Source organism: Tribolium madens, unplaced genomic scaffold (assembly GCF_015345945.1).
Source record: "Tribolium madens isolate multiple individuals breed KSU strain unplaced genomic scaffold, Tmad_KSU_1.1 Scaffold_3;HRSCAF=73;Tcas5.2_LG2, whole genome shotgun sequence".
NCBI classification, from domain to species: Eukaryota; Metazoa; Arthropoda; class Insecta; order Coleoptera; family Tenebrionidae; genus Tribolium; species Tribolium madens.
In genome coordinates this window covers 4,101,802-4,128,725 of record NW_025401006.1, presented here as the reverse complement: position 1 = coordinate 4,128,725, position 26,924 = coordinate 4,101,802, and the positions used below count along the sequence as shown (strand labels likewise).

The window sequence follows — 26,924 nt, the reverse complement described above, 5'->3', positions numbered from 1 at the left end:
TTTTTTGAGTCATTTCTGCCGTCTGTCATTAAAAATAAAATTTACAAATTATTAGTTATTAGTGTTACAACATAATAATAATAAATAAAATATGAGAAACAGAATTTAGTTTGCACTCCGCCCGAAATTCGCGAAATTCCCGAAGCAACAACGCAAAATTTGTTATCTGACAAGTCAAAAGCGGCATCCAAAAACTAAATAACCCTAAATTCATTAAAGCACAGTGTGCTTTTATAGATAGTCATAAACGACTCCTACTGGAGACATTAATAAACGTATTATAAAAGCAAATTAGAAAAAGTCTATTGAGGGTGTCCGCGACCAACGATGACCTTTAGATGTTAAAATTAAAAAAAAAGAAATTTTCCTACGACCATATACTAAAGTAGATCATAACGCATAATTACAATGCGCGAAAATTGGCAATATCGTACGAGGTCAAAAACCTGTGCGATTTGTTTTCGCACTGTGTGTTAGAAATCTAACGCACAATTCACACTCGAATGTTTTGTATTTTTTCATTTAACATATTTTTTTGTATCCAATATAAAAAATAAATCGTTATGAAAAAAAAATGTTCGTAAGAAAAAAGTTATTTATGGTCGTAGGAAAATAGTGTACAAAACTTGCAGGAAAGTGTCTAACGCACTCGCGGTATTGTCTGCACTCGGCTAAGGCCTCGTGCGCAACTTTCCCGCTTGTGCGTTATTTATCACTTTTCGTGCTCATTATGTAATATACTATTATAGACACTAATTTAGTCCCAAATAAGTATATTAAAGAACGCGTTTCGTAAGGCAAGTTTTGAGGAACGAGTTCAGGTTTATGAAACAAGCAGCGAAGCGCGTGTTTTATAAAGAACGAGTGCCCACAAATGACTTATGAAACAAATTTTTTTATGCTACTTTTTCTATTTTGCATATTTTACGTACTATTTTAACATAATTTCTCAAAATGTAGGAACTTTTGCCCAAATATGGTGGTGGTTGGTAATAAATGTCGCAAAGTGTTAAAAATTCGATTTTCGAAGTGTCAAGTCTCGAATATTTTTCAAAATTTTGAAACAATGAATAATGCAAATGAATACTGCAATATTTCATGCACACCACCTGAAGTAAGAGAAATCGCTCAAAACGCCGCTCAAAATCACCATTACTAACCTCTAGAAAGTAAATTGTAATCCTATAGGAGAAAATCAGCAAAGTAGCTGACCTCTGGTGTCCGGCTTAGAACTATCCAAATGGGGAAAACATATTTTGACAATATCAGTTTTCCTTTTTGTCAGTTTGACAAGTCAATGTAAATGTGAGTACTTGCTACCGTTTTTGCTTTCTACTTCATTGCAGAAACTGTTTGGGAGAGTCTATTTCGATGCATTACTTTCTAAAATGTAGATTTCAACTTTTGGCATTATTATTTTAAATAAAAAATACTCATACAAAACGTTAGATGACAGATTAAATAAAACTTTAAAGTTGTCACAAAATTCCGGCAAAATCCCGCCAAAACGTCGCTGCGCCGTCGTCTAAGCTACGCGCCAAAATTAGGAAAGGAGACATCTGGAACATCAACTGTAAACTATTCAAATGGGGAAAACATTAATGTTTTAGTACCATCTATTGGCGGCTGATTTTCTCCTATAGTTTATTTCAGCACCCGAATTGGTGTTGAAATGATTTATTAAAGGATCGGTTTTGGTATCGAAATAAGCTTTCGTTCAGACGCAAAATAGAAAAAATAAGTTACAATACAAACTTATGTTATTTTAAATGAATATATGTTTTCGGCATTACTGGATGTAGCTTTTTATTACAATGTTTGAAACTTTTATTGGTCGATTTGGTTAGTTTTTAAAATAAGTTGTTTTTTTTTTATTTAATGTTGATATTATTTCACTTTTTGAATGATTTTTTTATGAAAATTTTATGTAATATTCGATATTTTGGTGTTGTCAATTTTCACAATTAAAAGATCTATCGAAGTAGCTTAAGAAAAATAGGAGGTTCTATTAAAAAAAAATATCGATGACTTTATTACTCAAAAACTAAAGTGTAAAATGTTAAATCAAGTTAAGAATTGTGTATTTAAAAAAAAAATGACTTGTTCCAGCATTTTTGCGAAAACAAAATATTTTCAGTTTTAATAAGATTTTTCCATAATTTTCCCACTCACTGTGTATTTTTTTAAATTTTAACATTTAGTAATCAATTATGGACTTTACCGACTCGCTGGCACACTCCGTATGATACATTTAAAAATATTATGTACTGTACCACATAAAAAAATGTTTGTAATCGACTTTACTCAATCATTCTTTATAATTGCACACTATTTTTTAATTTCTTGTTATTTTTTCAACACATAAAAGGCACTCATATCTCACTGCGTACTGAAAATATATAACACACTTACCTGGAATTGAGATATTTGCGATATGATAGCTTTATCTTGTTCACAACAAAGCGATAACATGATAAGATTTTAATCAGTGTTGTATTTGATCAGTTTGATAGTAATTAGTGTTTCAAAGATGCGTATGTTTTGAAGCTGATTCAAGCTAATTATTCGTTGAATAGTGAAGGAGAGTAATTCCTGAATACCATGTATGGCGTAATCAGAGTGGATGCGATCAGCCCAGACCTTTGGGCTCAATTAAAATAAATAAATGATAGAAGCGATTTCAACCGAACCAAAATAATGGACGGCTCGAGACTCGTCTCTGCTTATTTATTCATTCGATGTTTGTCGAATAAACAAGTCGATTTCAGTGTCTTTTTTCCCGAGAAATTGCTTTTAATTCATCACTGCAATTAATAAAACGTGTCGAGAATGACATGTTGCAATAATTTTTCTAGATCTGATAAAAAGCCTTCGTTTCAAAGTTTTGCACCCTAAAATTTGTCGCGGAACTGGAGGGAATATGCGGGAGAATAAAGTTTTCGATGAATTGTGTGTAGATAAGTTATAAACTGCACGAATAGTTTTATGGGTGCTCCAGACATGCCATTTATTGACAAGAGGAAAGCTCCTCTCGTTACAATAGATTTGCCGACGCATTCAAGGAGAACGCGAGATATAACTCAGTTAAATAATTTTTACTCGTATAGTTTTATGAGAGCATTGTTGGAACTGTTTTATAGAATGTTTCTGATAAACTAAGGATGGATTTATACAACCCGGAAAAACACTTACGACTCCGGATCATGAAAATTTCGATTCAGAGAATTGAAAATGGTGCATTTTTACGAACCTCTTTCAAATAACGATATTGCAAATGTGGAAGTTTGAGTTCAGGGCGGTTTTATTCGGCGAGTTATAGACTCAAACCTGCAGACATCTTGTCCGTAAAAATAACTCTGAGAAGACGTTTCAGAAAATTTAAATAAAACACCAGTTGTGGGGAAATAGTTTATTGGTTACTATGTACATACATTTTATAATTGCGATATTAGTGAATTATGTACAATTTTCCTAGTGTGAGAGTTGTATTTACAAAAATTGTGTTAAAATTGGAAAGCGAGTTGGCACAAGTACAAAAAGAAGTTTAATTTGTTTGAGAATTGGTATTTTTGGCAGCTTTACGAAATGATATCTTCGGTCTCCCGCTCACTCCAGTGCCCGGAATCCACTATATGTTTAAACAAGTCAGGAGGCTGGTGCAGCTCCGGTCATATTTCAAGGATCGTGTCCTGTTCAGCTAAACTATCCGATAGGGAATGACTGCTTCCCGGAATCGGTTCTGGAAGACCGTCGTCCAGGACTTCGGTCACTTCCTCAAATTTACTACTGAAAAGATAAAAGAAAAGTCTGAAAAAATTGAAAGAATGGACTCATCTCTTGAGATTCGCTTCAAGTCAAACAGAGATCCAATTTCGATAGATATGTATCAGGCTTTAAACCAATTCTTGATATTTATTGTATTACGAACTGATTTTGATTAAGTTCGGAAAAGTCCTGAGGGGACCCGGTTATTTCCCGAAGGAACTGCAACTTCCAGTTGCAATAATCGGGATTTTTTTAAGAATTAGTTTTCTCGTTTGTCAAAAAGCGAGTCGACGTATGGTTTTACACGTTATGAATCGTAAAACAGACCTCTCAAAACTGTCAATGTCAGCATGGAGGAGACGATCTTTCCGTTTCCTTCGTCTGCGTCCCTTGAAGGATAATACAAAATGAAAGAAGGCTAGCGCAACGAGCTGCCCTGCCGCTACATATGAGAGCCAGAGTTTGTGAGGGCAAATGAGAGGCACAGCTCCCAGGGGGCCGTAGAGCAGACTTTTCTTCCATCCTTCGAGCCACGAAAACACAGACCAACAGCGAAAAACCCGCGATTCCGCTCTGAAACAAATTTAATTACATTAAAGACAAGCGAAATGTTTTATTAAAAATTTCGATAACTTGGAAACACACAAAAGGGATAGCTTGTTACGACGAAAGACCCTCAAATATTACAGACGGATCATAAAACATAGAACGACTATCAATTTCGGATAAATGGCTTTTTTATTACCTCGTATGTGGAAACGTATCAATGTTTTGTGACTCCGAATATTATTTATTTCATGTAACCTCTAACCTATACTGTTTTATTTCAATTTTTCAAGAGAAGTAAGCCAATTGAACAGTGCATGATATTATTTTTGGTCAAACCGTAAAATTTAATAAACTGCATTCCACTTTTGTAATACTTTTAATTAATTTTGCAAATTAAACATCTCGTTTCAGTGTTTTTTCAATTTTAATGAATTGTTTGCTTGCTAACAAACATCAAACAGCTGTGATGTGTGGAAAATATTATTTATTCAAACCGCGATGTCCCAGGTAGAGGTCGAAATGAATTTCAAATCACATATTCTGTAACTGCACGGAATGATATCAACCAAATAAAAATAACGCAACCGACATGCGAATGAAGTAATTAAAACTATGCTCGTTTTTTATGCGAGGATTTTTCGCATGCGTAAATTTTTGTTTTCGTGTTAATTAACGAAATGAGACTAGCCGACAGTAAAGTCCCAATTGCAAAATTTTGTGACCCGAACTAAAAACACCAAATAAATTTCAAATAAAACCGTGCAGCTTTTATCTCACTTCGTGTTAAAAACTGATTTTTTATACTTTTTTTATAAACTCTAATGAATTTTGCTAAAATTATTAGGACTAGAAGGTTCTAAAAGTAGCTTTTCGTTCTCTTAACCATCTCTTTAAATTTATAGAGAGTAGAGTTTGCTTGCTAACAATACTCTTCCTGTCTGAACGTAAGCATTGTTGTTAGTTTTTTTGACCTCAAAATTTCATTAATATATTTTTTATTATACCTGCATCAAAATCCTAAATTAAAACACGCTGTAGCGTGCGTAATTTGGCCTTTATAGCACGCTGAAATTTTAAAGTTGTCTAGGTAACAAGAAATAGTGAAATGTCTGGACCAATTACAACGTCTCTACGAAAACGATTCACAAACAACCTTTGATAATTTTATTGTGTAAATTCAGATTTTTTCAATGCTCGTAAGAGATCGTAAATGGGCAGGTATAATAAAAAATAGCGTATAACACTCGTTTATAAGTGCCTTTAAAACAACGACGTGCGTGTTATTATAATATACTATTTTTTACTAATACTTTTTTGTGATAAAAGTAGCACTCTCCGTCTGTATACTTTAATTAAAACGTTCTTTGAAGTCTCGCAAAATAGGTATTTGATTTCTATAAAGCACAGAAAGACATTTGTTTCTTTTTACTGTTACTAACGACCTCATGCTTTTCCACATACCTAGATAAGGTTAAAATTCCGCTTCTTTGTAGCCAAATTGATTAAAACGTTTTCTTTGTAATTTGCTCTTCTCAAACAGAATATTTGACATCGTTTGAGAGTCAAAGTAGAAATTTTGCTTAAAACGTCAAGAGTTGAATAACAAAAATATGACGAAACTAATTATTTTTATGCACTAAAAATGCAAGCTCGCTTTGTCCAAAGAAATTTAATTTCTCAGCGTTTATCTTCATAAAGTCGACAACCTCGCTTTAACATTTCAATGGAAACAGAAACACTTAATTAAAATATTCCTTACCTGACGCAGAGCTGCAGGAACAGTGTTACCACCCATGTTACTTCCAGGAAAAGCACAGCAGCCGAACTGCCTCTGAAACATTAGTTCAGATTTTAATTATATTAAATTAAATATGAGATTTGGTTGTTTTTGTAGCGCTTCAAGCTGTAACAGGATAAGAGACAGGACTAAAAATTCGGATCGGGCTTATCTTGATTAAGTTTTCAGGAGTTTGGACTTTTCTTAAAACTGTTTTTGATTGTCCCTACTACACTGTAAATAATCTTCTACAATTTAACAAAACGAGTTTTTTTGAATTGAATTAAAAAAAAATTGGAATTAAATTAAAGAGCAGTCTTTTATGTGGAATGGGCTTAGTTTACGTCGTCATAAAACGAAACAAGCACCGAATTAGTGATTTATGAGAGTGGAGACACAGTCGTGCCACCACAACTTCGGCTTGGAAAAAATTACAGTTTCCTATGACACACCTTGTTTTCGTCTTGGCATTTCAACGCACTTACATTACGAAGTTAGATTTCTTCCACTTTCTACTTCATTCACCCTTCTTTAAGAAAATTCCAAGGCATTCGTATGGAAATTTTGTATATGGTACGTGCTTTCGCATTTTAGTTGTTCACAATGAGCTTTTTATTAATATTTTACCGAGAAAGTTCGCAGACACGGAATTTAACATAATCAAATTGGATGCCGTATTGCACAGAAAATGCGATATTAAGTAGCTAAACCCGATGCACAAAATCTTAGCTGAAGCGACTAAATATTAAATTTATCCATAATTGAGTGCGACATTTTCCATCTAGCACATGGCCGCCCTGCCGGCTCTTATTAACCCTATCCTCGGTAATAATCGTTTACAATTCCACTTTCTCCTGTAATTCTCGTTTTTAAGCCCTCCATTTAGGCAGAGCAATAAGAAACCGTGGTGTTAGATATACTTTCTTCAGTAAGCAACCTCCCTCTTTGTAAAAGCTTTTCCCGGACTTGACAAGGAGGTAAAAGCTCGAATTACTATTCTAGTATACATCGGACATGCAAGAATGGCAAACGGTTGTTTCCGGCAACGTTATAGCCCATTAAGACTTGTATCCTATAATTCTCCGAGTTTCTTTTTTCCTTCCAAGTTCATAGTCGCCAAGAGTGGGATTATCATATTTTTAAATAACACCCCCGGTTACCTTATAAATGCAAAATCAGAGGCATAAATAAGCAGAGAAGAAATGACAATTTTATGAAATTGGGTCGAGGGTTTGCGGCCAAAAAACTAAAAAAATTTAGGTGTGAAAGTGGAGTCACAAGTCTGCTAGAGGAGAAAATTAATTTCAATGCTGGTTTAATCTAGCGCCTTTGATAAATAACGGTTTAAACCAGAGTCTAATTAAAATATCCAGTGTAATGTTTCACAAGGTTGTTGTGGTTTTGTTGGTGTCTTCAGACGCGACCTGGGGTGTTAAAAAACTTGCAAATGAATGAATATTTAGTTGATGTGCGAAATTAAACTTGAAGCTTTCCCCAAGCTGTGATTTCGGTATGATTGCAGTTCTAATGAGGTCAGTGTAGAATAAACAATGCCTCGGGCACCCCAAATATGTTATATTCGGCCGGAAAGAGATAAAGTAAAATGAGAGACAAAGGATACTTAGGTTAGGAGTAGGCCTGCAGCAGGACACGTGTCAGATTTAAATCCCCACAGAACGCTTTGCTAAATAAGCGATGAAGATGATAACACCTGGATTTGATTAATCCTTGGTGAAAAAATATTTTTTTAAAAAAGCTTCGTTAAATCATTCAAATTAGGACGAAGCGTTTGGATTGTCATTTACAAGAAAAGTAATTGATTTAGGTCTGGTTTCCGAGTTGTATAATTTGGAGGTAGTCACGTTCGCGACTGTAAAACCCCAGGCACGACAATGTCAGATTTCTAGTGGAAAGATCTTTACGTATTCTATAATATTCTTGAGGTTATCAGGGTTACAAGCCACGTGATGCAGCCGCCACAACGAATTTTATTGGCTTTTTGTGAATTAAAAATTTGTTTTTGGCTATTGGTTCTTGAATCCAAGTGTGAATAAAAAAATTATATCAAATAAACTCGGCGCCTCCACCTTTTTTTATTTTGAAATAAATAATAAAGAAATTTAATTTTGCATTAACTGCTACTTTTTAAATAATTTCAGTGGTTTCCTGAAACAAGAATTTTTGTTATTTTATATTGGTAGGTTTTCACCACACATCTGTGAAAGTCAAAATTAGGGCAATTTCCTTTTTTATGACAATATTTCATCAATTTTCTTTTGATTATTTACAGAAATTCCATTTTACAAATTTTGTGAATTCTTTTGGGTCATTATATTTTTTAAACATTCTTTTTTTACTTCAGTAAATTTTTCATTTCTAACAAAATGAACCTAACATAACTAAAACAAAGCGAGTGACAAAAAAAATATAAGTTGCAACTCTGTTATAAATTTCTGGAAATTTTTGCACATTTTATACACGTATATTATGTTATGTCATATTATATTGTCAGTACACAACTTTGTGTTGAGATTTTCAAAAGTGTTTTTTTTTTATTTAACTAGTGCAGTTAGTAGTGCAACATGTCAAATGCTGATCTACAATGTACCTCTCCAAAAACTGAAACAGCGAAAGACACATTGGTGAATGTCAATAATGTCATGGGACAAGTAAAAACATTTAGGGGCAAAAAAAAATTTTTACTTTATAGCTGACATTTTGTGACATTTAGTCATAAAAGTGTTGTTTAAAAGTCTCAAAGATAAAAAACAATTTCAATTTTTCTGATATTTGACCTTAGTTATTTCTGCTTTAAAGGTAAAAAAGTAAAACATTAATAATGAAATTCAAAAGTATAACGTTTGTTTATATTTCTAATAACTTGAAAAAACTAAATGAAATTGTTATCTATATCAGCTAAATAAATGGGATCAGACGTGCAAACTTTAAAACTCCATAATTACGAAATTATTAAAGATTGAATTTTTTACCATTTTGTTGGTTTGATTTACTTACTCCCTAAGTAAAAAATTAAGTTTGTCGTTATTTTACAATTTAACAAATTTTGCATTTGGTATTTGAGTTACCCGGCGCATCCACCATTTTTAAATGATTTATTTAACGTTAACCGATAATTTATTTTAAATAAAAAATGTAATTTTTGACGTATGTTGATGCTGAAGTAAAGGTGGAACTAATGTTTTTGCGTTTGTTCCATTATAATCTCGTTTGTGGTGGAATTTATGCAGGCAACAATTTTTCACTAAATATATTAGCCTTATCAGCAATAAATTCTTGTTAAGTTTTTGTTCTCTCCTCTTCACCATGTAATTTATGATAACTGTAATTTCTCAGGTGTGTTAGAAAAAATACGAGGTTGCTTGCAACTGTTGTTGCAAGAACTCTTTTGTTTATTACGGAAGCTGCGGTTAGAACATATTGGATTTTGCACCTGAGAGATCTGAATATCTAATATGTTTCGTAAGCTGGAAGCAGAACAGAGTTGAAATTAGTTAGTGTTCTTCAGGATCACACGGGAGATTGCACTTTGAGTTTACACAAAACTATGAGAATTTACTAGCAACATCGCAAACTTTGGATTATTTATATATTTCCGTCTGAGAAGTGTAGTTGCGAGACGAGCCCCTAAATTAAATAAAATTATTTTTGACCGGCGGGTGTCTAGTGGGGCTAATTTACACTTAACCAAATTACAAGTTTACATACAAACACTGGTGGCTTCAGCGGTCTAAACAGTTTTATTTTAAACGCGATTAGTTCAAACATTTATGACACATTAAAGCAAGTTAGTGTATTAAAATAAATTGCTTGATTTAGAGCAAGCATGAAATTTTTATTGTGCCAAATTGGATGAAATTATCCAAGCAGCGTGTTCTAGAAATGAGCTTTTAATTACCAAGGGTCGAACTGTTGGTCCGAGTTTGTCTTTCCAAAGTAATTATGAAACAAGTGCGGTAAGTCACAAGGAACATGCCTCGTTAAGTCATTTACCAAGGTGCAGACATTTGACCCTAACGTTAAATTAGAACGCTAATGGCCATTTTAGAAGCGAACTTCAATAAGACGATAGGCACTTATTTTTCAAACATTAATCTTTAAACTCAAATTAAGTTTTATCTTTGAGATTTTATAATGACGGAACGAATAGCGAATAAAATTTTTACTAACACACAATTTATTCTCACCCGGCGCATCCACCATTTTTGCAATTTATTATTTTGGTTTGTAACACGAATTACTTATAAAAATTGAATAAAGCGTGTCAAAATTTGGGAAAAACAGCGAAATATCAATGTAACTTTATTAGAAGTGACGGTTGCGAAATTGGTAGAAAATTGCCTCAAATAAAAAACTTGCTATCGTAATAAACCAATTATTGGTTTGATCATTCCAAAAAAGCCCGAAATTGAATTGAATAAATTGAATAACGTGAACAGCAAAAACTGAAACGTGTGAAAATGTCGTTACAAGCCGGAATTGTTTTTCCAAGTTTCACTTAAATAATTAATCAATTACGGTATCTCGTCAGTTATTCAGACAGTTGGAATAATCCGGCTTTTAACGCTGATAAATTTAATCTAACTATAATTCCCATTATTCAGATTCTTGGCATAAAATGGTAATATACAAATAAAAATTTCCAACTTTTGCAATTAAAGTTTGCCATTTTAATTTGAATTTAATTGAGCTTTCACAATAGGCTGAGGGTTTTAGCATAATTACTTTTCGAGAACTCTAATTTACTACCTTGCAACAGCCACGTACGGGCTTTTCTCGGGTTAAATCGTGCTTAAAAATGTTGTAAGGATCAAATTGATCGTCTTTACTTCCCAATATTAGTGTTATATCTCGGCCAAACAAAAGCTATTGTAGAAAGCCAAGTCGTTTTGTAGACGTTACTTTGTATACCAAAAACGTTCACCAGATTTGAATTCTATCGGATACGAGATAACATTTTCCAGTATCATATCGCCGCACAAATCTGCTATTTGAAAACCTCTTTGAAGTATGAAAAATTCAAAACACAACAAATTCACGCTATACATATTTCATAAGCAAATTGAGCCACGCTCTGTTTTAAGCAAATCAATTAATAATTCAAGTTTTGTTTACAGATAAACAACTTTGAGGCCGTTACTGTTTTTAATTTGTTGACAATGTAGTTTGATGCTCAAATAGTGGCACCGAAACTTTGCTAATTTATGTACACAACTTGCTAATCTAAATCGGCCAAAGACCGACTTTTTGCCCCAACGACTGGTTCTCACTCTCTTCGCCTTCGAAACACAACAAAAAAACACAATTTCTAGTAAAGAAAAAGTAAAAAACATATAAAAACTGACACTGCGCAACTACCATTTTTACAAATAAATAAGCGTAATAATTAAGGTAGCATCTCCACTGCCGGCAACGGTGCCCGTGCCAGCAACCGGCAAGGAATTTTTAGGTTATGCCGCTTGTTAATTTCACTAGTTGTATTTTCGCAGTTTAAAATAGTTTTTTTAAGTACCAATAATAGTTTTTGAAGAACTAACCCGAGGGATTGTCAGCGACCAAAACCCTCTATATTTCAGAATTTAGGTATAGTTTTTGCTGTTTAACTAGTGTAAACATTTACAGAATGTAAATTAAAATAATTTGTTTCTTCTGATTGCTTGACAGTATAGGGTCAAAATATTTAGATAATAATTTGTTCAAACATCTAGACGCATAGTAACAATTGTTAATTGTTTATACATTATTTGTTTAGGTAAATATTATTGTAATGTAACGGAAATGATGAGTGTATGCAAAGTTGCAGCTTGTTGGAAAAGAGAAACTGTTTCTTTGATTCATAAAAACAGACAACAAAGCAACAAGAGACAAAACTTTTAAAAATAATTTACTAAAGGACTATTAAATTCTTCATATAAAGAAAACCTGTCTCCAGCTTCCCTTTAGATATTTTAATGTTATGAAGTTGACAGTTTGAAACTTGTCTTTGCTCAGAGCGCCAATACTGAATTAAAATTATACCAACAAAGCCCGGGCACCGTATTAATTAATATTATTTAAAAAAATATTTTTAAACCGATTAGTTTAGAGCAAGAAAAGTGGTGATTATTTATTTCATAGAGTTATTTTTAATTGTTTTTTTTTCGAATTTCGACAGGTTAACTACGAGTAATTCTTAAACGTGAAGAAACAAATTTTTTAACATGTTGTCTTCACCACTTTCTACGGGTGTTTCTACCTGTTAATGACGGCGATATTGCATAAGAAAATCTCCGCCGAGGCAGTCTGTATTTATTCGTGTCGCGCCTTGCTCGTATTAATTTGCTTTTTTCCCTTGAGCAACAAAAGTTTAGCAAAAAGTCTAATCCTAAGACGTGGATATTTTTCTGGTCGATTTTCGATTTAGTCTCTGTAATCTTATTAGAGTCTTCTGCTTTTCTGTATATGAAAAGCCATTTTTCAAAGGCGAACAAAGCCAAGGATCGTCGGATAGAAACATAAAGCGTATTGGCCTCAAACCAGCGGTTTCATTATGTGCGTACCGACCACATACGCATCCAAATGTCACCATCAACAAAACTTGAAACCACCAAATATCGAAACAAAAGCTTGAACGATGCTCTCGCACGTAGACAAAGGCCAGAGATAGGTGAGAGCACGTAAAACCATAATTAACATCGTACAAAGGATAAACAAAGTTTTAATTGACCTTGACGTGTATGTTTGAAATAATTAGCCTTTGTGGGAGCTTGTGAAAAAGTTAAGATGCTTAGATCGGTTCCAATTCGATCCTTCTGACTCAATACACCGAACTAATCTCCTAATGAAATCTTAGTTAGGAGCTCCAGGAGTCGAATATGCATGATTGTGATTATGTTTGAACTGTCTGAAAAGCTTTCCTGGCAAGTTTTCATAACTCTTTCTCTGAAAAGTCCTTGCAAAAGCTTGAATTTTCATCGTGTTGCTGGTGAACATTTTGTGTTATGTAATTGCACTCTCAAAAGCACATCAAACGCAAAAACCTTTCTTGTGACTATTGTTATTTTGCTCGAAAGGAAAAATAAACAGTTACGAGCTTTTATATTAAATCCACATCTGAAAATAATCGAGATTCAATTTCTAATTTCGAGCTTTCACGCCTTTTTATTTCTAAAAGGATTAAATTTGCACAAACACGCCTCGAGAACGTCAAGCTCGTAAAATCTAATGGCGGAAAACATACGGGAAAGGAGGGTTGTAAAGCTAGTGAAAAATATTTTTTACTTACATGAGATAGTATCCGGAATTGTGTTTGTGGAAGGCCAAGTCGACTCCGACTCCGCAAAGTACTGAAAAAACACAAAAAATTACAAGTCGTTTTATCGACTATCGCAAAGTAAACAATTTTTCAAAATTAATGTTGGAGCGGCTTTGTATATTATTAAAATTAGAACCATTTAGGTTCTTTGAACCGCGGTAATTATCCGTTTTGTAAAAAATCCCAACTATCCGTTATAATTTAAGTTGAAGCTTTGATAATTAAATTTTTAATTTTTCGTTTAGCACACAACAGAAATTTCTTCTTTTTCTCTGCAAGTTTATAATTAGAAGATTACTGAAAGTTGGATGGTTAATATTGCACAAAAGTCGTTAATAATGCAGAACCACTTTAATCTAATATTTACCCTATTTGTTTAAGTTACAGTCAATTTTAAAGCAAGTCAGAATTTTTCGCAAAATTTTCAATAACCGATAATTGAACTAGGCTTTTGCCCTTTTTGATGTGACACAAAATGACAAATCGATGGCAAATATTGCCAAAAACTTCGCCGATATATTAGGTCGTGCAACAGCAAGATGAAGTGGAGTAAAGTTGCGATACAAAATAAATTAAAACACTGAAAATCTACTAAAAGGCTTTATTACACGAAATGTGAATTGTTGCAATAAAATAAATTTCAGTCATTAAATGAACGAGAGTAAAATTCAACTTTGATAATGAAATTGTTTCGTTTCGGGCAAAACCCCAATGGCAAAAAATCGTTTAGAAATTAGTATTTGGCTCCTTTAGGCAAGCATTTGGAAATATGGTAAAACCATCTTCAGGCAACCTTTTATTGTCTCGTCTTTAATATTAACAACCCTCTCGTTTTATTTGATTACGATTCGTCTTGTATAAATACGAAAAGTGAAAAGGTCTTAGAAAGACGGTCAACAGTGTGTTCATAAGTTTGAGGAAAACCTTTCATGATATATCTTTCAGCGACAACACGTAATCATCCAGATTCAGGAATATTACACTTTCAGCGTTTCAGACTTGTAAAGGAAGAGAAACAAGTTAGCCGTGATTGAGTTTCAGCCCTCCATATCTCCGAAACTACGCCTTTTTGTTCCTTGATATTTTTCATGTGAATTTCAGCAAATACTTGAAAGATTGCCGAAATTACAAGTCGAGATTTAAGTCTCATATTTCATTTTTTATTAGTAACGTGTCATTGATCCTGAAACGTGGCTATAATTTACTAGTTTGTTGTAAAGCTGTAAAAATAGAGACGCGTCTGAAAACATGAAAAACGATGCTTCCCTGCTCGTACAAATCCCTAGGAAAACATGTTTAATAAGAGTGCAAGTTTACTTTTATCCCGTATTATTTCAGGTGTGTGTTTTTGACGGATGATTTTCAGCTGAAACCGACATCAAGTGATTCGATAATCGAAAACTTCGCGAATGACATCAATTGCTGGAAATTTAATCCTTGAATTCCTGTCAATATTTACAACTCATTTTATGTTTTTGTGCGCCAAATCCATTGTTACTAGGCAATTTTATTCAAACAAGAGTCCACGATCGTCTTGGGACCTGACTTTCAGGTCTACTCTGGGTTTTTAAACCCTCTTCCATTGGCATATTTATAGCCTTGCTAAAAACGCTATTCTAGGGAATGTTATTTCGGGAAGGTTTTTATTTAAATAAACTCAACTTTTCTCTGGCATCAAACAGAAGCAACATTCAGTTTTTAATGGAATGTAATGGCACGACGTTATTTTAACTCAGTTGTATTTAAATTCGTCAAATGCAGGAAAAGTTGATTATCTTTGACGAGACAAAGAGACGACTGCAAACGTATTTAATTTGCATTGTAAACAATAACAATTTTGATGTCTCCAGCGCAAACCCTTTCATAAAAATTTAATACCTCGTCGAAATTAACCAAAACAAATTTCTAGTTCTAGAATTGATTTCTTTGCTTCGATTGCAATGTCATAAATAAGCCATCGGAATAATTCTCGTCAATTTTCCAAACGTTTGAGCGGGAGATTAGGTCGTAGTAAAATGCATCACAGGCAGAGTATAGGCCGAAGGGATGAACAAGAACCCGCACCGTGTTAAATCACTGAACATTGCGATTAACTCCATAAATCAGCGTTAGTAACATTGCGTGTCGCATTTTTATAGACTCATCTCGTTTCTCACCGCCTAATCGAATTTTTCTCCAATTACACGGAAATTTATACTTAACGATAATGAAGCCAGTGTTAATAGTCGCCATTTTGCAATCGACACGAGTTGAAAAATTAAGCACGATTTGTATGAAAAACGAGCGCTCTCTCTGCAAGTCAGCTCATGCAAAATGCAGAAAGTTCATCACGAGTCGGGCAAACGTTTAACTAAATTGCGACATTAGAGTGCAAGTTGCAAGAAGCGAGCTTTGGCTCACCCAACCTCATAAACATTAACACAAGGTAAAAATAAGTAATGGTTATAGCTCAAACGGTCTAAATGAGCCAAGAATTAAGTAAAACTTAATTAAAAAAATCGGTGCCTTTTTTAAAATCGATACAAGCAGATGGCGTTTTCACAAGGTGAAAATCTTAACACTTTGAGAAAATCCTCTTTTTTCGTTCACTACAGTGGAAGTAATTTGACAGGCTAACTAATGCGACAAGACTACCGGTTACGTGGCGCTTTATTTACGATACTTGTGTCAACAAGACCAATTTGCACGGTTATTGATTGCTGAAGAGGTTTCCAATCAAAAGTGGATGTTTGTTTAAAACTTCAATACGCCAATCAAAACAAATAAACTCAAACACAGTTTTAAAATTTTCTGATTCTAATATTTTAATTAAATAGAGTAGTTATAATAGTGCATGTTTTAGACCAGATTTTTATGTTTCATTTTTTTTAGACAAATGACATTGTTTTTAAAGTCTTTGTTTTCAAAACACTCATTTAGATCGTTACCGCTGTCAAGTTTAGTTTAATTGCTAGACCAGATTTTTTGGTTGTTCAACAACTAGATCAGATTTCAAAAACTTCAACGTCAAGTTTGGTTTAATTGCTAGACCAGATTCAAGAACTGCACTAGATTTTTGCATTTTTTTTAGGTAAATGAGTCTGATTTTATGCTTGAAAAGCTGGACCAGATTTTTTAAAATGACGCTTATTAGTTGAAAATGATGTGAAAAAACAAGACTATTTAGTTAAAGAAATTAAACACAAATGGGTAGAAAAGAGAGGTGTTCATTTTGGTTTCAAATTGTCTCAGGAATTTCGAAAACTTCAACGGATAAAATTTCAAAACAACCCATTTTCCCTCTAAAACGTGTTTGGAAAAATCTGGTCTAGACAAAATGGAACGATTTTCATGGGCGATGGGGAGGGCAGGGGGTGAAAAAAACTTCAACGCTTGAAAATCAGGGTTAAAATCCTGATTTTTGTAAGTTTTTATAAACTTCAACGATAAAAACTTAAAAATCGAGCTGTTTTGTTCAAAAAATGCGTTTTTAGAAAACCTGGTCTAGAAATATGTTTGTATTTTTAATGGTTTTTGGTTAAAAAATGAGTGTTTTGAAAACAAAGACTTTAAAAACAATGTCATTTGTTTAAAAAAATTAAACAAAAAAATTTGGTCTAGAACATGCACTATTATAACTACTAAGTAGAGAACAGGTAAATCAACACAATGAAACACAATGTAGACAATTTAATTAAATTCTCAATGATAACAGAAGCGAAGAGCAAACTAAGTTCTAAATAAACAGGCGGTAGCTCCACCCTTGTCATGTGACTGGAGACAAGACTTCATTGGTTGAAAAGTCATCACGTGACTTGACTATTTTCCCAAGTAACACAACCCTAACCTGACTCTAGTCAGACACACTATATTATATTTTACACACACTACGGGGTGATTTTAAAGTATGTGCAAATATTTAACAAGTGGTAGTAGAGCTCAAAAGAAGTCAAAATAACTAAACTTGCCTTATACAAATGTTTATAGTTTCTGAGTTATAGAGAGTGCAACCTTCACTTTGACGTTGGAAAAATTGTCAAAAAAATGCAATCTAAACGAAATTTAAACTTTTTGAGTACCTAATTTATCCAAAAGTTTACATCTCTTGTCGGTAACATTTGACGTAATAAAATTTGGTAATATCTTCATCAAAATTTTTAGCATCTTATGATTTTTTTTTATATTCTCTGCCTGTTTTTGCAAATTTTAACTCAATTTTCTTATAATAATGTAATAGATTATGAAGAGATAACCTCAGAGATCATATTTGTTTAAATTTGAGTTGGTGAAGTTAAAGTCTGCGCCCTAAATTTAAATTTATTTGACAAACATTACCCTCTCTATCTCAAAAACTACAATTACTCGAGTTGTTTTGACTTCTTTTGAGCTCTTCTATCACACATACTTTAAAATCACTCCGTATATCATAGTGTGTTTATTTTGTTTTTTCTTTATATTTGAGCTTTAAAATGAAGCGACATTGTCATTTGGATCAAATTATAATTTAAGTTTCAAACACGATATTGAAGTTCAGTAGTTCACTTTGAGTTCTTAGTATGCAACATTCTTGTAATATTATTACTTGATAAGAATCTTGGATTTAATAAAAAGTGTCTCACTTTTATTAGAAAAGTTTTTGTCACTTCAGATATAATTTTTATCATTTTTGTAAAAAATATTGAGATCAAGAAACGATAAAAGCCTCTTACGGGCAAATTCTTTTCAAGGGAAAAATATTTGTTTAATCTGATCAGCAACAATAGCTTCAGCTGCGAAAAAATACAAATTATTCGTATTTTTACTGGGTACAAGCATCTCTGTGACGTCAAAAGGGTTCTATAAAAATCACAAAAAGCTCTATCTACACTTGTAAAATGTTTATTTGTTTTATTAGAAGAAAAGTTAGTTTTTGTTTTACAATGACATAAATTAACAGTGTGGCTGTCCTAATCAGCGGTTTAATTTATGCAAATTAGCACTAATCGGACACTATTTACCTATAAAACCCAATCATTAACATTATGTCAATCTCTGTGATAAAATCTTTTGAACATGGCCAATTAATTTTGGGAAACCAAAAAAATTACACTATGACATACATCCATCATTGGGAAATCGGATAGTTCAATTAAATTATAGAGTTTGGGATAAAGTCGATAAATTTTGATTTAGTTATGAATTATGCATTGAAACAAATTTTATGGATTTATTACTGAGTTTCTCACCGTGTGAGAAAACACGTTTAACTAGAGGGATTGTTTGATCGTCTGCCTTGTTAATGGCCATACTCCGGTTATTTTATGCCTTGTTTGTGTTTATTTATCAGTGAGTAGCAATTGTGTTAAATAAACAAGTAATAATAACTTGTTTCAGCTTAGTTTGAAATTTGCCAGGATTACAATTTCATTTGGGGCTAAGTCGCCTACTAGTCCAAAATTAGCTTTTGTAATTTATTCGTCTGTTTTATATGCGACAAACGTTTTGGCTTAAAGTGAAAAATGATCAGCATATTAATAAGGCCCTCGGCGTTATCATCATAAACATAGCGCAATATTTATCCTCGTTTTTTGGTGATTTAACGTAGGGGATTAGTGTTGGAGAAAATAATTTCAGTGTTTACATAAATTCATAAAATCGATATGGGCAATTTACCGAAATTTTAATATTCCACCCGAAACGCATTGAAAAATAAACAAGCTAACTTGAGTCAACAAGAATTTGAGAGATAATTGGAAATAGGCCCATCGGAATTTCGAATTAAGTCGATTTCGAGAATGATAACAATTGAAATCAACTGGAATTCCAGTTATTATTATGTGCTTGGTATCACCATTTCGGTCCCAATAATAACTAATCGTATCAGAAATAAAACCATTGTCAAGGATTTTGTGTTTCGAGAGGCGATAAGGATTGATAAGAAGAAAAACACGGCCATGACATGCCAGGCAGAAAATATGAGAGTGGACGTCAGTCGGTCGGAATGAAGTGGCCCCAAAGGACACCGCGACGCCAACTCCAGCGTCTCATCACTTTTTGTTCGAGATCAAGGTAGAATAAGTTGTTCTTGTTGAACCAAAAGCGATTAAGATTCTCTCCTTGAGCTAAATTACTTCTTGATTAATGTTACTGTTGAAACTTGTTCATTGTCTTTGTGGCACAAATCCGATCCGATTATTATTGCAACTGAACCGTATTGATGACTGTATTTACGTTTAATATTACTATCTGTTTACTCGGTCCAACGGAAACTAGCGCCAGTACATGCTTGGCTTACACAAATGCAAGCATTTGCACCGAATCTCAATTAGAACGACTTTGTCCAATTAACTATTTATTTCGGAGACTGGCAACCCTTTGAAAAGATGATTGACATGTTCGAAACCACAATAATTGGGGTAACTCCGCACGAATAATTTATAAGATGTGAACGAGTATCAATACATGATTTATGACTGGAACATTCACCAAGATGGGGCCGATTTATACGAGAAGCTCAACCAAATAATTAAATACTATGTTTGTGTAAGTTTTCATGAAATATACTTCAAGTTTGCACTTTATTTTATGTTTTAAAACGGCGGAAGTCAAGTGGGAACAATAAAAAGCAGCAAGGAAGAAAAATACGTTTTCTGTTTAGTTAACTCATTATGGCTTATTTCTGCGACTTTTATTTTATTAATTTAATTCGTTTTTCGTAAGTTAATTAATTTGAGTGTGATGCAGTATGAAAAATAAATTTGTGTTGAAATCAGTGTTTCGGGATAACGGAGTAGTGCAAAACTGTCAGCTCCGTGAAATAATTATTTCAATTACAGTTTTGGTGTTAGAATTTCAGGAACAATGTCGAAGTGCAGTTCCCGAGTTGTGAATATTCAGAAACATTCTTGCAATATCACTCAGAACATTCCTACAATTATGACACAAGTTAAATCAGACTTAATTTATGCTCGAACTCAATTTTACAAAAATACTTGAATTAATTTCCGAGAGTAATAAATAATTTACCAACAATGCCATTGAAACCATTGTCTTATTGCCTCAGGACCTTATCAACTCTTATAGAGACCTTATGGGAACAATTCTGATTCAACATTCTTTGTTGTGTGATTTTTAATTATTTGTGTCGGATTAGAATCAAATTTTTATTTTATTTGTGTGACAAACTCCTTCGGGAAATCGCCCAAATACCTATCGGAAAAATTAATAATTTATCCCGACGTGAACCTGGACATATCAGGGAACATAAATTTCGCCCAGAATTTGCCACTTGAAGATCCGAATTTATGGCTTTTGGGGGATACTTTTGTTATTTCACGTATGCAAAATAGCCAATTAGGCGCATTTCGCCGAATTTGCAAGTAAATGCAGGGTACCTGTGACAATTTTAAATCACTACAATGTTAAAAAAATCCCAAGAGAGTGTTTGTTATCCAAAAATTATGCTAAACACGTCCGGGACGCTATTAATTACACGAAAAATAATAGGCGCGGTGTTAAGAGACCTTATCATCGTTTCCCCTTTTCGTGATTTATTATTATTTAAATTGAGATTTTTACCTGTTTCATCCTTTTGTAATTCTCTTTGAGTGTTCTTCAATTTTGTTTACATCCTCCACTCAAACGAATTAACATCACTAATAAACTTAGAAGTTAGTAAAGTCAGTTCCCTCGAGTTTACCCAAAGTTGAGTATCTCAGATGTAGGTACAATAAATTAGTGTTTGCATATGTAGAAGATTTTCAAAGAAATCCAATATCATTACTACATCAGCAAAGCTGTTACATTAGATATACAAAGAGACATGTGAATACTCTTATCTAGCAGGACAAAGCTTTCACCAGAAAGGGATAAAAAGAAACATTTATTGTAAAACTCATAGCTATTGACAAGCTTTTGAGAGTATCGAGGTGCATTAAAAAATTCAATAAATGAAATACGTTGTTTTGTTTCATAACATAAAGACGTGAAGCTTTTGTATACATTTTATTACGACTCTTTGTTCTGTGTACGCTTCATAAGTCATATTTTATCTAGGAATTTTTCGGGAGTACATCTGTTTTAGTCTGTCACTCTTTTGACAAGTTAGGGTAATTCTCCTGTCTGCTCGCTGTGAAATGGCACATTTCTTTGCACTCCCTTATCGCTTTTTTATGTTTTTTAATATTTCAAGATGGTGCTAAGTCTTAATTGCTACTAATCTTCCTTTTGGTTGATTATTTAGTTAATTAATGCGACCTGGAGTAATGTGGGGTCGCTTTCAATAGCTATTCATTATGCACAGCTAATTGCAAATGGAGCGACCTGTACAAAGGTAATTGCATTTGCAGCATTATTGTACACAAAGGTTTCGGTTTGTTAGGATTGAGACTGCAATACACCATTCAATTACGTGATGTAACAAAAATCGCTGCACAGGGCAAAGACCCCGATAATAGAGATGCGGCAAGTTTAAATTAGTAGAGCGATAGAAGTTTTAATACGGAAAAACAAGCAGCTGAAGAAAAAGTTTTTCCGATAATAAATGGCTAAAAAGTTGCCCCCCATGTAAATTGTGGCCTTAAACATCGAGCTCAACTTTTCACATAAATCTTTTCAAATCCTCAGGAATTCGTGATTTACACGGACAGAGACAATGTCACATGTAACAAAAGAGATTTTCCAATTAAATGATTCCGCAATGGAATACTGAAATTTTGAATCAGAAACTTTAAATTGAGTTGATCAACTTGTGTAATTTTATTATTTCACTATAAAAGCTCTTAAGTTTCAGCGAATTATTTCAATGTCACAACTTTGAAGAACTAGCCGCTTCACATCTCGACAACTAAAACGATTACAAGAGCATTTGAAAGTTTTGCACAAAATTTAAGCTTGTTTTACATAATCCTTACATCGTTTAAGATGAGCCAGTTATAGACCTGGAGATTGATTAAAGAGTTATGTCGTGTACCATTTTAATAATGTAAAATGAAATTGAGATACAAAAAGGAAAATTTCAGCTCTCGTTTTACCCAGCTTTGTAGGAAAATAGCACAAAGTTTATAACGGAAACTGAAAATTAATTAAATATTTTTACATTCTACTTCCATTATTTAAGTATTAATAAAACTAATTAAAATGTGTTCTAACTGACATAAGCTCTTTTCGACTTATTATTCATCTCATCAAAATTTAAGTCGATCGATAAACTCGTTCTAAAGTTTCATTTGTTTGACTTCTTGATAAACTTTTTAATACTTAAAATTTAAGCTCGATTACTTAAGCCACTTAACCGATTATGCAAAATCTTCATTGCTAAATTCACAGTTGGTAATGTTTTAAACCTGAAATTCGGCTCATCAATCTCGCACGTCTTCGCGAGTATACAATGAAATTTATGAAAAGCTGGCATGTGTAGTCGCTTGTATATCACACTCAAATACGCTCTTTAATTCAGATAATTAAACCTAAATTAACTAGTGGGATAATTAATTCCAAGGTTCAAACTTAACTAAGACCTGAAATTGTTTGATTACAGTTCAAAGACAACGTAGTGAGCCGGCTTGATGGGCATCCGGCTGATTAAGATTCCGCAAGTTTGATAAAGGGCTACCGACTAAACAATAGCCGTCCGCTTGCAACCAAACATCACAATCCTCCTGCATTTATAAAATGGACCGACGACAGATAACAAAGATTGATGACGAAGAGCATCGATGTCATCAAGTTTCATTAACGTCCAAATACCTTCACTTGATGCGCCTTTTGTACAAAACAGATGCTTTCTTTGCAAACGGCATGGCTCAGACAAAATTCTGCCTTTTAAAAGCTTATTTGAGTCGTTTGGTGTCAAGAAAACCGCAAAATTCTTGATTTTTGTCTTTACCAGCTACTAGCTATTTTTCAATAACTATTTATCGCAGAATTATGATTTTTTTCTTATACGATAGGGAATTAAAAGTGCTTTTCAACGATACCAAACATAAGAGAGTTATAAAAAAAAGTGTCAAATTTATTAGTTGATATCCACTCCGGGTACCGAAAATCTTGACAAAAATCGAAAATACCTATAGTATCTTCAAAATTCAACCAATTGCACACCTTGGGGTTTAGGAAACTTAGAAAAGTGCCAAAATGTTGTAAAATACTCACAAATGTGTATAAAACCTTATAGGGTTGAGTTAAAAAAAAATCGTGTTTTTTTGAGTTGAAAAAAAAGACAAAAATGAAAAATTTCACCTTATTAGCTTGACACTAAATTTTAAGAAATCATGATTTTCGTCCACTTTGACTTAAAAAAATAAATTTACGAATATTTGTCTTAAAAGAATTGTTATTTTAGGAAAATACAAAAAACAAAAAGAAGAAATTCTGCCTTTTAAAAGGTTAAAGTTTGACACAAATTGTTTAAAAAAATCATAGTTTTTGGACACTTTATTGTAACACTTGACTTAAAAAAATCAATTTGAAAACATTTGTCTTCTTCCCCGAACACAATTTACAAAAACATTATTTTCATTATGAGAAATTACATTTTTACACCGGAACTGTTACGAAATGGTTTTTGTGCCGTTTTTGACGAAATTATTACAATAATTAGACTTAGCCAAGCTCCCGTACGAGTTACTTGAATTGTAATAATTGTCCAGATAAATTATTACTTATTTGGTGGTTCAGTACGAAATTCTGTTGAACTGGAGACTGTACACACAGTGAGTTTGTGTTGTGTATTTTCGCGTAGGAATAGACATTTAGTAGTGTGCCATTTTTAAAAATTTCTAATGATTAGTGGGTGGCAATGGGAGGAGTTTTCTACGGAATGGAGGAAGCAATCGTGTTACAAAGATCTAGAATAAAGAGTAAGTCCGCAATACTTTTTTATTTTTTAGAAAAATTACTTTTAAATGTTATTTAATGTTTTCAACTAATTTAATAAATACAGTGTACTGATTTTGTGTTTTTTTATTTCAGTAGGTCCGTTCTATGAAGAAGAGGAGGGAATCGATACAAAGGGCAGCAGAAAAAGATGCCATAAGTATAAGGTCAGTATATAGACGAGTGCAAATTTATTTTCATAATAGTTTTTATCGAAAACTTGGACCTTTTGTCTAAATTAAAGTCTTCAGCAAAATCAAAATTTTCATCCACTTGGCGTAAAAAACAGTTTGCAAATATTTGTTTTTCTTAAAGTTAACAGTCATTAAAGAGTTGTTTTTTAAGAAAATACAAAAAGATGGAAAAAGATAATTAATTCTTGTTTACTTTTCTGGCAAACGAAACGCTTCTTTTTACTTTTACTTTTGATTATTAATTAATAAAGAACAGGTGAAAAAGTCCAGTGGTGATTTCTTACTGATGGGGTTATTAATTATGAGAAGTGCATTAACTGTAACTGAAATACCTGGAGCAAACATCAGGGACTGTTGAAAAATGCCTTCTTCCTGAAATCCACATTCAATTATTCTCCCATCCTCTGGAAATCCCCTCTCGAATAAATGTTTAAAAAAACTGGACAAACAACTGCATCGCCTAGTTCAAAACTCCAAACTTTACTTTAATACCTGGAATTTTTCTTCCTGAATTTTAAATAAGTTTGGAATGTTTGTTTAATGTCACGCCCGGAAATATCTCCAGAATTGACCGGAACCGTAAATTAGGGTGACGGGGATTTATTGCGGTTTAAGGGTCACAAAACATTTCAAATTGTTTCGGAAAGTAGAAATTTGCTGATTTAGAAATTCTCTCGCGGCGCATCCGCCAAATGTTCAACTTACTTAATCTCCATTTATATTGAGGAATAAAGAAATAGGAATGCAATTTTTCGGCCTTGTCGTGTTTCGAGAATTACCAAAACTACAAAAAGTGTTTGCGTTGCATTAAATAGCGCCATGTCAACAAAATGGCACCCCTCTAGTGCAATTAAACTTTAAGATAAATGTTGTTCCAAATGTGCTAATGAAAACATAAAAGTAGAACTCGCTTTGACAGCAGCTCCGGTTAGATCCCACGAGGACATAATTTTGAATGTAGTTTAACCGTGGCAATGTATCTCCACGTTGACAAACGTTTCCCAGTTGTTACAACTTAACTAAACCGTCTATAAAGCACCTTTAATCGTATCAAAAAACACCAATTTCAATTTTTAAAAGCTCATTCATGCAAATTCCACGCGAGATTGTTTATTATTATTCAATTTAAATTATAGTTGCAAATTTTTCAATTTTCTTCCCCGACATGTGTCCCAAATTACTTTCCAAGAAAGTGGAGTGAAGTATTTTTCAGTCACGATAGCCAATCAAAAAAACAATGTTTTGTTCCTCCTAATCTTCCTCACATTGAATATTTTTGCATCTCGCTGTTTCGCTTGTTTTAATAATTTATCCACACACCGATTCACCGAAATTGGATCGGTAAATGAACATTCGACACACAGTTTTGAATTCAGTGCGGCATGCAATGAGGTCCTTTATCGAAATGTTTTATTTTATGGAATAAATGCAAAGAGTTTGTGGAAACGTTATTTCAATGCGGAATTCTGTATGCATAAAATGTAAAGTAAGACCTTCGTTGCGGCATAGGCTTTAACGACTCTTTGTTTCGTTAAGAATGATGGCCGAGATAAGAGTATTAATTAGACTATTTTCGAGTTATCCAAATTCGGGGGCGCACAATTATCAACTTTGAGGTCGTTAAATAAAAGAGTAGATATTATCCGAAATGATAAATACCCAACAGAAGAAGAACCATTCGTCTTGTAAGTCGCTATATCCATAAATCAAAAGAAAATTACTTTTGGTCTTACATTTCCTTTTAAGACAAAAGGTTTGTGCATTTTCGGGGACAAAAGGAACTCGTCGTCAATAGTATCCAATTTCTCACTTACCAATAGCTGTAAAAACTCCCCAAAAACGAGTAAAAGGTAGAAAACAGTTGAAAAAGCTCGAGTACCGATTAGGACTGTCTCTGATAGGAACATTGTTCATTGTTCTCGGACCTCCCGCACATTCATTGCCGACTGGGGGATTTATACTCGGGAACATTTTCAACAATTTAATCACTTGTTATTATTTATTAAAAAAAAAATTAGAAACAAGTCACATTTTCAAAATTTCCCAAAAATTACATCTGGGAAAAAAGCGTCAATCGAATCGAGTCACGTAAATTCCAAATATCGGAGATGAAGCTCCAGCGTTGGGAGCTTTCGCCAACAAACTACGTACTCGGTGAGCTTTGGAGCTTTCGCGAGAGGTGCTTTAAGAGTGGGGAAATGATGCTGCGGTTGCGTGCTTAAAGCACTCAAATAAAGCAACTTGTCATTAAGTTTTACATAGAAATGATTCTAATAGGATTAGATTATGCATATCATAAATTTCTAATTTCATCCTTATCAAATATGCACCACCAAACTTTAATTACTTTAAACCGGGACCACTTTCCCTGCTTTTGCATGCAAACGTCGCACACAAATTTTAAAATAAACTCGCCGGAGCTACTTTTATTGCGACTGTAACATCATTTGTTTAAAAACAAACTAAAACTGCACTGCAGGAAATCGTAGAATTT

At 33.2% G+C, this 26,924-nt stretch overlaps 1 protein-coding gene across 1 annotated transcript; it reads right to left on the bottom strand.

Moving 5' to 3' along the window:
* Positions 1–3,407: 3,407 nt before the first annotated feature.
* LOC123007627 lies at positions 3,408–26,555 on the bottom strand. The gene is made up of 5 exons (XM_044403021.1): positions 26,245–26,555; positions 13,374–13,434; positions 6,074–6,145; positions 4,093–4,338; positions 3,408–3,786 (listed from the first exon to the last, which is right to left on the bottom strand). Exons 1-5 carry the CDS (start codon positions 26,399–26,401, stop codon positions 3,669–3,671), a joined length of 654 nt encoding a protein of 217 aa, XP_044258956.1. The 5' UTR covers positions 26,402–26,555; the 3' UTR covers positions 3,408–3,668.
* Positions 26,556–26,924: the final 369 nt, after the last annotated feature.

Coding starts and splice junctions, on each gene's coding strand:
- LOC123007627 (XM_044403021.1), bottom strand. CDS start 26,401: ATGTTCCCGAGTATAAATCCCCCAGTCGGCAATGAATGTGCGGGAGGT. Junction 13,435..26,244: donor GGGAGTTTTTACAGCTATTG/GTAAGTGAGAAA, acceptor GTGTTTTTTCAG/TACTTTGCGGAGTCGGAGTC. Junction 4,339..6,073: donor TTCCTGCAGCTCTGCGTCAG/GTAAGGAATATT, acceptor AATTTGTTTCAG/AGCGGAATCGCGGGTTTTTC.